The sequence below is a fragment of the Nasonia vitripennis genome (genome assembly GCF_009193385.2).
Source record: "Nasonia vitripennis strain AsymCx chromosome 1 unlocalized genomic scaffold, Nvit_psr_1.1 chr1_random0007, whole genome shotgun sequence".
NCBI lineage: Eukaryota > Metazoa > Arthropoda > Insecta > Hymenoptera > Pteromalidae > Nasonia > Nasonia vitripennis.
Window position 1 is genome coordinate 1,158,059 of NW_022279594.1, and position 12,697 is coordinate 1,170,755.

Here is a 12,697-nt window from a genome sequence, read left to right on the forward strand (position 1 = left end):
AGTAATAACGGACTGTAGGTATTTTATTTCAATAGTACATTTATTAAACCATAATTTAGGAACATTTTTTAAGTACATTTCTTAAGTAAAAAATACATTTATATAAAAATGATCTGTATAACTTTACCGTTTTTATGAAAACAAAATTATTATAATCTTCTTCTACGTTAAGATATCATCATTTTCTACATAAACAATATTATCATCGTATAATAATCGCGTTATTAAAAATAATTACAAAAATAAAACAGTCGATATGTAACAACCCTTTTACGCCCAAAGTATCTTATTACTCGCGTTGCAGATAGCGCGGTTGCGGTTGTGTGTAGAGTAGTCGTCCGGGTACATTGGCACTGGCCACACTGACATAAGTGCCCGATGGTTGTGGCGGATACGGCCCTTGTGGTGGTTGAGGAGCTCTGACTAGATAGCCCGTCATGATCTCGGCTGCCGCTTCGAGGCCACCCTATCTCGGTGCGAGCTAATTTTGTATACGTTTGTACTTCATTTATATGCCATATGCGATTAATGTTTTACAATTTTTTTTTTGGTAGTCTAACACACCGTTTGAAAGCATACAGGATTACAAACAAAAATTGTAAAACATTAAGCGCATATGGCATATAAATGACATTATCCAAATCGCAAAATTCCTCACAATAAACAAATATGCTGGAGGCTTTGTTTCAAAGCAATTTATTTAATTTTTACATATAAATAAAAACTTATTTTCTGAAATATCGTTGCCGATTCCGCTTTACCTCCCGGGCAGCAGCTACAAAAATTATTTTAATGTATTAAGCATATCAATGTTGATCGTATGTGAAGCGTGCACAAAATTTTTCTCCAATGTATACCTCCTACATGTACAATGTATACCTACTACTATGTATACACCTACCTTTCCTCCTGTAGTATGCACTCCTTTTCGGCTTCATGAAGCCTTCTACCTGCTTTTTTATTTAGCCACTTCTGCTGTCTCTTGGCAGCATAAAATTGTCGCCTCCGGACCCACTTTCCACCGCGCTCTGTAATTATATTGTAATGTAATTATATGTTTGTTACTTTGTGCAATGTCGCAATAGTAAATTATGCAACAAGGGTCGAAAGTAACAGATTTTTCCCGCTGGTGGGTTTACTGCCCGAGCGAAAAGATTTTTCACGAGGGTACGTTTACTGAGCACCCGAGGGAAAAATCTTCTCGCGAGGTCAGTAAACCCACCAGCGGAAAAAATCTACTTTCGTCCCGTGTTGCATATTTTAGTACTTTATTCTACTCTTGAATGAAATGGCTACTATTTGTCTCTGAAAGTCGAGTTTTTTTATATTTTTGTTTCATTCATTAAACACAAAAAAATTACTTTTGCCCCGCTGATTTTACTTTGCCCCGCAAACAGGTTTACGGGAAAAATATACAACTTTTGCCCCGATTTTCAGGCGCAAAAAGTGGCCATTTCGGTCGGGTGTGGAAAAAAAGTATTAATTTCATGCCATTGATCCGAGAATTCTAGACTTATGTGTACATTGCGGTTCTCGCCCGCGAAACGCGTACTTATATTGCAAGACTTATTGCAAATCGACACACCGTCCATACAGCGTTATCTGAATGCGTTTTTAAAAAAAATCACAAATTTGTACTTGCCGCTTACAAGTGCATGACTGCAAAACTAAAGAACATAAGTTCATTATTACTTTTTTCAGAGTATTTACTACATTCAGATCGATTATCAGTTTTTTATTTCAGAGACAATCTTTGGAATGTATGAAAACGGGTTAAAAGGCCATATTTTGTGTAAATAAAATAAACCACGTCCTAGAGTATGTATATATAAGGATATATACATACTCTAGGATAAGGATTAAAACTAGTACCGTTCTAGATGCCTTATACTAGCACGCAACTTTAAATATTATATTTCAATTCTGTAAAGCTAACTTGACTTAAAAGAAGCGTCTAACTTCATCATACCTTGATGTCCAGCACGCTTTCCAGAGGGATCACTGCTACGTTGTTTATCTGCTAAAGTAATAAATAATAATAATTAATTACAACAAAAATATACACGTTTTGAAGAAAAAAATGAAGCTAATCATCATATTTACCATCAGAGTTGTTATCTGGAGCAGGTTTTTTTGAATTCTCTGAAATATTAGTATTAATTATTAACAAATGTTTGAATAACATTAAGATGATTATAGATCATTCATAATAATATTACAGAGGTTGTCTACATTGGTAAAAAGGGAATGTGATTAAGAAATTGACAATAATGCTTCATTGATGGTCAAAAATACAAATTAAAGTGATTTGACAGAAAACCACCTATACATATCGTCGCTTCGTTATACGAAGACTAGCACAATTCAGAAATGCCGTCAAGACTAGCACAAGTCGCGACTCTATATTACTTAAAATGTGGACAAAGACAGACAAATCTCAAAGTTTTAAAGATTTCGGAAATTTTAGAAGGTTTCTAACAAAAGTTAATAATTTAAAAAAATATTTGTAAAAAATTATTGTATTTGTGAAAACAATTTTAAATTCGGTAAAAAGTTGTAAATTGTTAATATTTAAAAATGTTCATTAGGGACAGTTTCGCAAAAATCAGGAAATTTTTATAGAAATTCGTTGTTTAAAGTTTCAGTTGTGCTAGTCTTCGCGGGAAATTTTGAGCTGTGCTAGTCCAGCGTGCGTCAAATGAGTTGTGCTACTTATGACGAGAAATTTGAACAGTGATAATTGTAATATACCTTTCAACTCTTCGATGGCTTTAAGAGCCTCAGCTAGCTGTTTTTCAAGCTGTTCAATTCTCTCCTTGTCCTCAGCTTCAGATCCGCCTGCCATTTTCTGCGAAACATATTAAGATATTTACTATTTATAGATATTATTTGAAATAATTTAATATTTTTTAAAGCGTGCTTGATTACATTAGGAATAAGATACTGATTCAGCGCGTAAAATTATAATTCTTTTTAATTTTGTTTGATATTAAGTAATTTCTTGTGAAGATGAAATCGGCCACACGTATTATTGCGCAATTGGTGCATCAACGTCTTCTATTGAGTTGATGTTTCTATTTATTATAACATAATATTTATAATATTTTGACTTCTATTATGAATAATTGCATTTTAAAAATTACATTTCGAATGTTACGATATTCATTTTATAATTATAATTTATCAAACATGCCACATATATCGCTGACCACCACACATGAGTGGTATACATAATGAAAACAATCGCATGATTCCAATCGTACTATTACCCGTAACAATGAACGATAAAAGATTATCTAAATTATCCGCAGTAAAAAGATAAACAAATTATTTGCTTTCAAATATACTTTCATTGATTTAATTTGATCAAATATATCGATAAGTTTATTACAAAAAACTGAAAGCCATAAATTAAAAAATGGCTATAAATAAAAAATACGTCGATAGAATGAAAAACGGGATTTTCTTCGTCATGTTATAGTAAAACAAAAGAAAATGAGACTTGTTGGATTCAAATCTACTGAGTAGAAACTGAAAATCATGCGTATAAGAAGGAGCACACATACACACATATCCGAGCATGCATCCAATCAATCATTTTCCAAAAACAATTTTTTTTTGGCAAAATACAGCAACACAATTTTCATATGTATTGTAACGGGGTGAAACTTTGACGTGAGTGGAGAAAATCACAAAAGGAGACGCCGGAACCGAGAATCGATCCGGCGCTCCGGAGATCTCTAGGCGCGCGCTCTGTACGTCGAGCTAATACCGCCTTATTTCGTCACACTCTGTTCTGCCTCGATTACCGGCGTGGCGAGGGACGTTGTTCCTCGTTACAGTATCTACTTCAACTTCAAAAATTACTATTTCAAATTCTTTTACTTAAAAAGGAATAAAAACTATGTTTTCGATTAAAGGTAATACCGCCGCTACGTACGTCCCTACTCAAAATGAGCGCATTTGTTATTTCTTGTTTAGTCGCGATATTTACTTTTTATCAACCTAACCATAGTATTACAATGTGATATGCATTGTCCAAACATTCATAATTTACTACGAAAATTGTTAACAAAAACTGAAGAGTAGTTTTTATACAGTTTAAGGGTAACTGTCATTGGAATCGATATATTTCATTTCATTGATGTCTCAACAGTATTGAATTAACAATCTACGGTAGTACCTTAACGCCTGTTCCCTATTACAATAATATGAATTAAATTAAATAGTCTAGACAATGCATGCAGCATCAAACTGTTCTTATACTTGTGAGCAATTCTGCTTTTGCTCTACAACCTTTTAATAATAGTATGAATATCATTGTCTAGACAAAAATCCGCCAAAATATACACATTTTTTCATTTTTAATCACATTTAAAAAATGTAATTAATCCTGAAAGATGTGCGGCGTTGATGTGATAGTACGTTGCGTGTACACGCATTCCTTTCTTAAAATTACTCTATTACTTGTATCAAAACCAATTTTTACAAATTTATACTTTTCAAAAAAAATTCAAAAAAACCAACAGCACGGCGCAACCGCCTTTATTATTCAAATTGAATATATTTGCTTTACATTACATAATATACATAATTTGTTGAGTTTTAAAATATATTCAAAACAAATAAATATATTATGTGATGCGGCATATATTCCGCCGAAATACATTATATATATATATATATATATATATATATATATATATATATACTTTCTTAAGATATTTCAAAATTAGTGAAATTATGTCATATAGATTTATAGAAATACATTTCATCTTGTAGATTGACTTTGTATTTTAGCTGTAATTTATCTAATTTTATTTTGTGAGCACAATTTACATGTATATGATGTTATATCGGTCGGAATATCAGCACGACCCTGCAGTAAACATCGCACATGTGCAAACCTTTGGCATGATATGCACAATATAGTGTCAGTTTTTCTTTGCGAAAAACAGTTCAGGCACACATTTTTCATACACTGCGATTCTTTAATCAATAAATTTGCCACTTCTTTTCTGTATACCTGTGGATGATGAAATGAATCATCTTTCTCGTTGACCACAAATTTGCCTTCTTTTATTGCTATCATTTCATCTTCAATATCTGTAAAAAAAATCTCCATCTTCATCAAAAAGACTCATCTTGCAAATACCATCAGAGTCTTTTATATCAGAGTATTTGTTTTTAAACATTACTTCTTCGTTGATACATGCTTCTTTTAATTTCATAGATAGAGAAACATTATCGTACTCACTCTGTTCTACAGTGTTTGATTTACTTCTTGATTTTATTTTTTCGGTACGTAATGTTTTCATCGATTCTATCATATCATCTGTGAGTACGAATTTCAACACACCTCCCATGTCGTTTACATATTGCCCTGCTAATAAAATAGCTCTTAAAACTTCAAAAGATAACTTGTTTCGCAATTTCGTCTTTAACAATCCTTGCACGCTTCATAGTCTTTCAGGTGCGGCATTCGCATTTGGAATGCATAGAACACTAAGTGCAAAGTTAGATACATTATCAAATAATTTTTTACCATTTTCATCAACATAATTCTGTGATAAAACGCCATTCCTCATTAATTTTTGTTCTTAAATTAGAGTCCTTAGTTACTTCGAATTGCGCAAATGATTCAAAAGCAACTTCAAGATTGTAATACTCCTTTCTAAAATGTAAATCTAAAACTTTTTTTCGTTGAACAAAAATTTCTTATCTTCTAAATTGCATTTTTTTTTCATTTTTTGGCAACATTGATCAACATAACTTGACATGCTTTCCTGAAATTAAACTCATTTTCTTCAATGTCAGAATTCTGCGTAGCTTTTTGTTAGATTTAAGAACATCCAGGAGGGTTCCCGGGCTAGTCTTTAAGAACGCTAGCCATTCTACGCTGCGCGTAGAGTGAGCATAGCTCCCCACCACGAGCGGCCCTTTTCCCCCTTTCTCAACCGCCGCAGAGAAAGGACGGCAGAGCGCTTAGTTCGTCTCGTCATTCCGACGTACACGCACGTCTCGTTTACGCTAAAGAATAAAGACCACGTTTCACGTTGAATCTTTTGTTCTCTTTCTTGCCCTGTCTCCTTGCGCTTTGCTGAATAATCCGCTCAATGCCAACACTTTTAATTTCTTTTCATGCTCATCAAGCTATGCAACAGTCTTTTTGCCGATATACATATCGGACAAGTTTAAAAATTGGCTTTCTTCTTCTGGATTTATATCGGCTAATTTTGTGTTCTTAACATATTCTTCTCTCATATACATTTTCAAAAAGTCAGCATACACTTTTGTCATTTCTGTTAATGTCTTTGTTACAATTGGTTTCTCACTTTGTAACACTTCATTGTCGCTCACTAATCTAGATAGTATGGCTTCCAAAAAAAGTAAGGAAGCATGAATGAGGGGATCTCTCAGTTGCTTATAAATATTTAAAGCTGTTTCATCCGATTTATTTTTGTTCATAATAACTTCATTTTAAAAAAATGCAGTTAAAGATGTTTTTCTTCGCAATATTCACAATATACCTAAATATAGCGATAGCCATCTAAGGAGATTGTATTTCAAAACCTTTAACAAAGGAATGTTAACGTTCATTTGGCATGTATACCAGTTTGTAACTCGGTTTGAACTGCTCATAATATAATTATGAACGCTCGACACAAGTTCTGCAATTTCCAGTGAAAAATAATTGACTGCCTCTTGAACAATCAAATTTTGGATATGGTAATCACACTTTACAATACTAATACTAATTTGGTGACAATTGCTTAAATCTTGTTGCTACCGAGTTGCTGTCGCCCATCATCAAATTGCATGTGTCCGAACAAAAAGCAATTATGTTTTTTAAAGGCACATCAGCTTCTTTCAAACTTTGTATGATTTTATCAAATACATGCTGAGCATCCATTTTAAGCTTTTTACCTTTCTCATAAGCAGGAATCACATCCCATAATGTATCATGGATTCTTTTATTCACTTTATCCACATACCTAACGATAATGCATATTGAAGAATGAACCGAGATGTCTGTTGATTCATCAATGCATACGGAAAACTCTGTGTGCTGCAGAATATCTCTTAAGCGTCCTTTGTGTGTAGGAGCAAGAATTTTTTCTACTATAGCACGAGCTTTTTTTCTTCCTATATTCATATTCTTAAGAGTGTCCGAGTCAGGTAAAATACTTTTTAAATCACGAAGAATATTCTCAGCTTGTAAGAAGGATAGGTGATTTTCTAGCATTATACCCGCATATCTGAGTTCTGCAGCTTCAACGTCTGCTTTAAAAGAATCGGGAATATCACCAATTTTAATCAAGTGATTAGAACTTCTAAAATGACTATCGATGATGTTGTTTCTAGCACGTAAAACTGATTTGCAAGGGATACAAGTAACTTGATTCTCGTTTATTTTACTCAAATCAATATTTTTTTTGTAATCCTCATTCTTGTCCCACTTGTTGATTACTGCTTTTGCATAATCGTATTCCATTTTTCCTTTAACTTGCTCTTCATCTACTTCGTCGTTACTAATACAGTGATATTCGTCGGGTATCTCATTATATAAATCTTGACATGGTGATGATTCCTTAGATTCTTTGGAAACTTCCTTCTTCTTCTTCTCCTTCTCCTTTGACTTAGCATCATCGTCAATTGTCAATTCAGGATGTGCGCGATTAGCATGTCTTTTAATGATATATTTCGTACCTGTAATTTCAACCCCGCAAAGCTTACACCGGACTAATTTGTCCGTAATCTTTTCGACCCAAGAAAATTTATAACCATGTTGCTGTGTGGATAAAAAATATTAATATAATGTATTAATAATATGCGTCCTCCTAAAGGAAGCTTTTTGCGTTTTTTTTACAAACTTTTTGCGTCCTCCTAGAGGAAGCTTTTTGCGTTTTTTTTTACAAACTTTTTGCGTCCTCCTAGAGGAAGCTTTTTGCGTTTTTTTTTTACAAACTTTTTGCGTCCTCCTAGAGGAAGCTTTGTAATAGTAAAATTTTCAGTTCCGCTAAAACTTCGTAGAAACGCATTTGAAGGTGTTTAGAGCGCGAAATATGGATTTTTAGAAAATGTCCGTGGATGTGTGTATGTACGTATACCATTATGATTTTGGAACCACACAACCGATAGTAATAAAATTTGATACGCATATATTTTTTCTAATTCTGAATTCGGAAAAAATATTTTTTACAATTCTGACGATTTTAGGCCATATTATAGCCATTTTTCATTTTTTAAAAAAAATGTTTGCTTTTTTCTGATGATATGATTTATTTAATATATTGAACTATCGTGTATCTAAAAGAGTATAAAATTGCCTACTTTTTCCCGCAAGATTTTCCAGATTGACTGTTCCGTTATATTTTTATAATAAAAAAGCTGATTTAAAAAAAAATTGAATACCTCAAAAAATGAAGTGTCAAACGTTTTGAAAAAGTTAATGACAATAAAAAACGATAATATCTATTTGCTGTCAAAATTTTAAACCATTTTGATGACTATAGTTTTTGAGCTAAAAATCGAAAACTTAAAAAAATGGGTTTTCTATGTACGATTATGGGAGTAAAAGGCTTTGATTACGTTGCAATTTTGGGAAAATATCGATCTTTTGATCACCTCAGCTAGGTTCTTTTTGCAGCTTATAAAATTATTTAGTTTAAAAGATATTAGGATTATTATTCTTTGTATTTCACCCTGTATACCCTGTATAACTGAAAATTACTCTTTATGTTAAAACTTATAACTCGTAAAACAAAAGTTCAGAATGTTTTGAGAAAATTCATGATTTTATGAGGTTTTGAGGACACTATATTATCTAAAATATTAAGGTTTAAATTTTTTCCTGAAAATTACTCTGGTAGAAATCTTGACTGGTTATTGCCCAGCTTATCTTGAATTTAGAAAATTACGCCAATTTATCACCAATATATCGCTCGCCATTATCTCCAGAAACCTCGTCACCTGACGACGTTAACTACTCAAAAACTCGAGAATAACCCGTCTAGCGAATGAAATTTGAATTTGTAGGTTATGAGCGTCCATTTTATCCTCATTCTATCCTTAACATATAGTTCGTTTTTGTAATTAAAATAATAAATATGTTAAAAAAACAATAAAAAAGATTTGTTTTATTATAAATAATTAATTAATTGAATCACTGTCAAATTCACTTTCACTAGAACTGTTGCTGTGGTCTGAATAATAAATATGATTATTCAATTAGAGAATCTTCTTCCATATATAAGTTTTTCTCTTGATCTTCCGAAAATTGATTATAACCCTAGTGGAAATGGATTGTGTGCCAAAGTGTGGCATAGTGTGCCATAATGTTCCAGTGTTCAAATTCGGAAATTTATTACACTTTGGCATACCTTGGTATACTTTGGCACACTCTGGCATACTTTGGCACATTTTGACACACATGGGTTTTTCGGAAATTGAGGACTTAGAAAATTTTTGTACGAAATCTGGAAAACTTGTATTCCCGACGGATTCCCCTGTTGAGGCATGTTTTTCCAACATTTACGGCGGACAGCAGCTTTAAGGCAATTACGGGCAATTGTTAATTAATATTGTAAAAGTACTAAGTATCTAAAGCTGCTTGAAGTACATGAGTTTAAATTTTTGTATTAACTGTAACGAGTACTTGTGGCTCAGTGGTAGACCTTCAGCTTACTAACCCAAAGGATCCGGGTTCAAGTCTTTAGCATACTTTGCCACACTTTGGCTCACCCAATTATTTCCACTAGGAAACTTCACAACAGACGCTGCACACACTTGGCTACACCATGCGCTATACACATAGGCAGAAGCGGGCGAGCGGCTGCTACACACGCTCGCATGCGCGTATACGGATTTCGCGTTCACGAGTTACAGTCGAGTTTTATTCGAATTTGCGGCGAACAATTCGTTTTCGTAACTGGCGATCTCTTAATTGACTGAGTAGTTCAACTAGTCAATTTTCTACAGGGTATATGATTTGATATTGTGACGGGTGCTCCTTTAGTAAAATAATTAAGATAGAAAGTATTTTTAAAATAATTAATATACTGTAAATTTCAACAATATTTTATTTATTGGACCTATAAATTTAGTTGGAGGAAGCTACGTGCCAATTAATTGGCAGCGGTTTTATTTATTGCAACTATAAATTTTGTTAGAGGAAGCTACGTGCCAAACGCAGCGGTGTTTTGGCCGACCTGAAAAAAGCTGGCCAATAAAACTTGTTTTGCCCGCTTTTTGAAAAGTTTATAAAAATGATTAAAACTTGTACTTACACATATATTTAGGTGTATATATATATATATATATATATATATATATATATATATATATGTGTGTGTGTGTGTGTATGTATGTATCAAGCATAAAAATAAATACTTTGAGGTGTCGTGTCAAGAAAAAGTCACCTTGATTCTGCTTATAGGCACACAAAACGCGGAAATCAATACATGCGTTACAAACACTATGGTTTGTTAGTAAAGGATACTCATTTAAAAGGTATGTACGTTGAAAAATCACAGAAATCTTGTTTTTGAAAATAGAGATTTTTGCTTCCGTTCTAAGGAAGCTTTGTACAAATACATTTGTGCAAAAAACCTGCGTGTGTTTGTTCGTATATGCCTGTATCTCAGCGCTTACTCAGTGGGTTTAAATCCACCAAGTCTAATTTTATTTGTTTTTACTGAAAAATAATTGGGAAAATCTACTTTTTCTGTCGACGCATCTTTGTTTTATAAGAACTTTTATATTTAGAGCTTATTACGTTTTTTATATTAATCTGAAAGAAAATGAATAACATCATTTTACCGCCAATAATTTAGATTATCCTTTGATGTTTATTGTTTACACACACAAAAGATTGATTTCTTGAAACCGTTATAACTCGATAAGTAAATTATCAAAATTTTCTAAAAAAACTGAAAGATTGAGAATGACAAGTTAATTAAGGGGATGTCGTCCCAAAAAACACTGTTTATCTATTACATAAAACTTTTTGAATAAAGTTTGCTAATGAAAAACCGAGTCTGTAGCGCCGTAGTGTTAAGTTAAATGAACGTTCTACAGAAATAAATTTTCGATCGGACTTTTTGTTGTTCTAAAATCTTGGAAATACGAACAGATGTTTACACATACTTAATCGTACTCATGCGATTGCAGCGGCAAACCTTAAAATCTAATTTTACATAAAACTTTTAAAATAAAGCTTGCAAATGAAAATACGAGTTTGTAGCGCCGTAGTGTTAAGTTTAATGAATCGTTCTACCGAAAGAAAACTTCGATCGGACATTCTGTTTTTCTAGAAGTTATACAAGGAAATACAAAAAACCCCATGGCGGGTTTGCGAACCTTTTGCGTCGACATCCCCTTAATATGTATATCAACTTTATTATTGTTGTAATGAGAATTTTATAGACGCGTTTTTTTAGAGAGAGTGAGAGGTAGAATTGGAATTGTTATATTGGTCTTATTAACAGTGACTTGAACTATTAGTATATGTAGCACAAAATATGTCAAACAATATTTTATTTCTTCGAAAGTTACGACGGTAAATTAAGCAAGTAAAAAATCTGCGTTGTATTAAAGCTACATGTCTTCGTTTTCGCATAGACATTTGTTTACTTATTTAGAAATAAGTTACCATATTCACTTTCAAATAGATATTTTTGTTATTTTATGCTATTCTTAAACGTTGATAACTCAGAAACCTACCATCCATTTTTGAAAAATCAGAGCTAAAATTATAAAGCCCTTGCCCCCTATACCTTTACCATACTGACCTTCCTTCTTATATATATATATATATATATATATATATATATATATATATATATATATATATATAAAAGATGTTCGCAATAGCAAATGTATAAGTATATGTTAAAATGCTCCTTTAATAAGCTAAAGTGGTGCTTTTTGTCGAATAATATTCTATTTATTAGGGAACAATATTATTATAAGGCTTACAAGTATCAGTAATATAAAAACTAATCTCAATATCAGAAGAGAATTTTGTAATTTAAAAAATGTATGTTCCCTGTAAAAAAACTTAATATTTTCAATATTTACAAAGTAGTATATTGTGTACCATGGGCGTATAGTGGCCTTTTTTATACCGGATGTGCAGAACTAGTCGAGGCAAGCTAACACGAGCTGAAGGCGAGTTAAAAAGCCTAAATAGCCTTGTTGCGAACCATATATTTTGTAAATACGCGGACTTATTTTTCTGTTTTTTCGTATACGTGTTAAGCGGAGCTTATGTGACTATTTTTTGACACGGCAACTGCGCTCTTCATAAATAATGCAAACTTATCAAAATCAACACTTTTTTAGAAAGCAGGCGAAAACCTTTTTGTATAGTGTTCTGTATTCTATATTTTATGCAACATGTTTAATCAATTCAATTATTTATTATGTATACGCGCTTAATAGCTTAATGGTACAATAAGAGAAAACAATGAGCTATATTAAGTCAGTTGTATATATCATTATGGGGTTAAATTATAAATGATAATAAATTAAGATTACAGTTAAATTATAATAATGAAAATGTGACAAAATATTATAATCAATAAAAATATCTGCTAACGCCAATAACAGTGTGCTTTCTTTAAAAAATATGGTTATTAAAATAATCGTCTTAATAATTCCCTCCTGATTATCCTCCCTAATTTTCCCTAGCGGC

General features: G+C 32.3%; 1 protein-coding gene across 1 annotated transcript; it reads right to left on the reverse strand.

The window, feature by feature from the left end:
* Nucleotides 1-116: 116 nt before the first annotated feature.
* On the reverse strand, nucleotides 117-3,334 carry LOC107981561. The gene is made up of 5 exons (XM_031932634.1): nucleotides 2,752-3,334; nucleotides 2,104-2,142; nucleotides 1,970-2,020; nucleotides 902-1,028; nucleotides 117-775 (listed from the first exon to the last, which is right to left on the reverse strand). The coding sequence occupies exons 1-5, from the start codon at nucleotides 2,843-2,845 to the stop codon at nucleotides 697-699; spliced, it is 390 nt and encodes a 129-aa protein (XP_031788494.1). The 5' UTR covers nucleotides 2,846-3,334; the 3' UTR covers nucleotides 117-696.
* Between the last annotated feature and the right edge of the window lie 9,363 nt (nucleotides 3,335-12,697).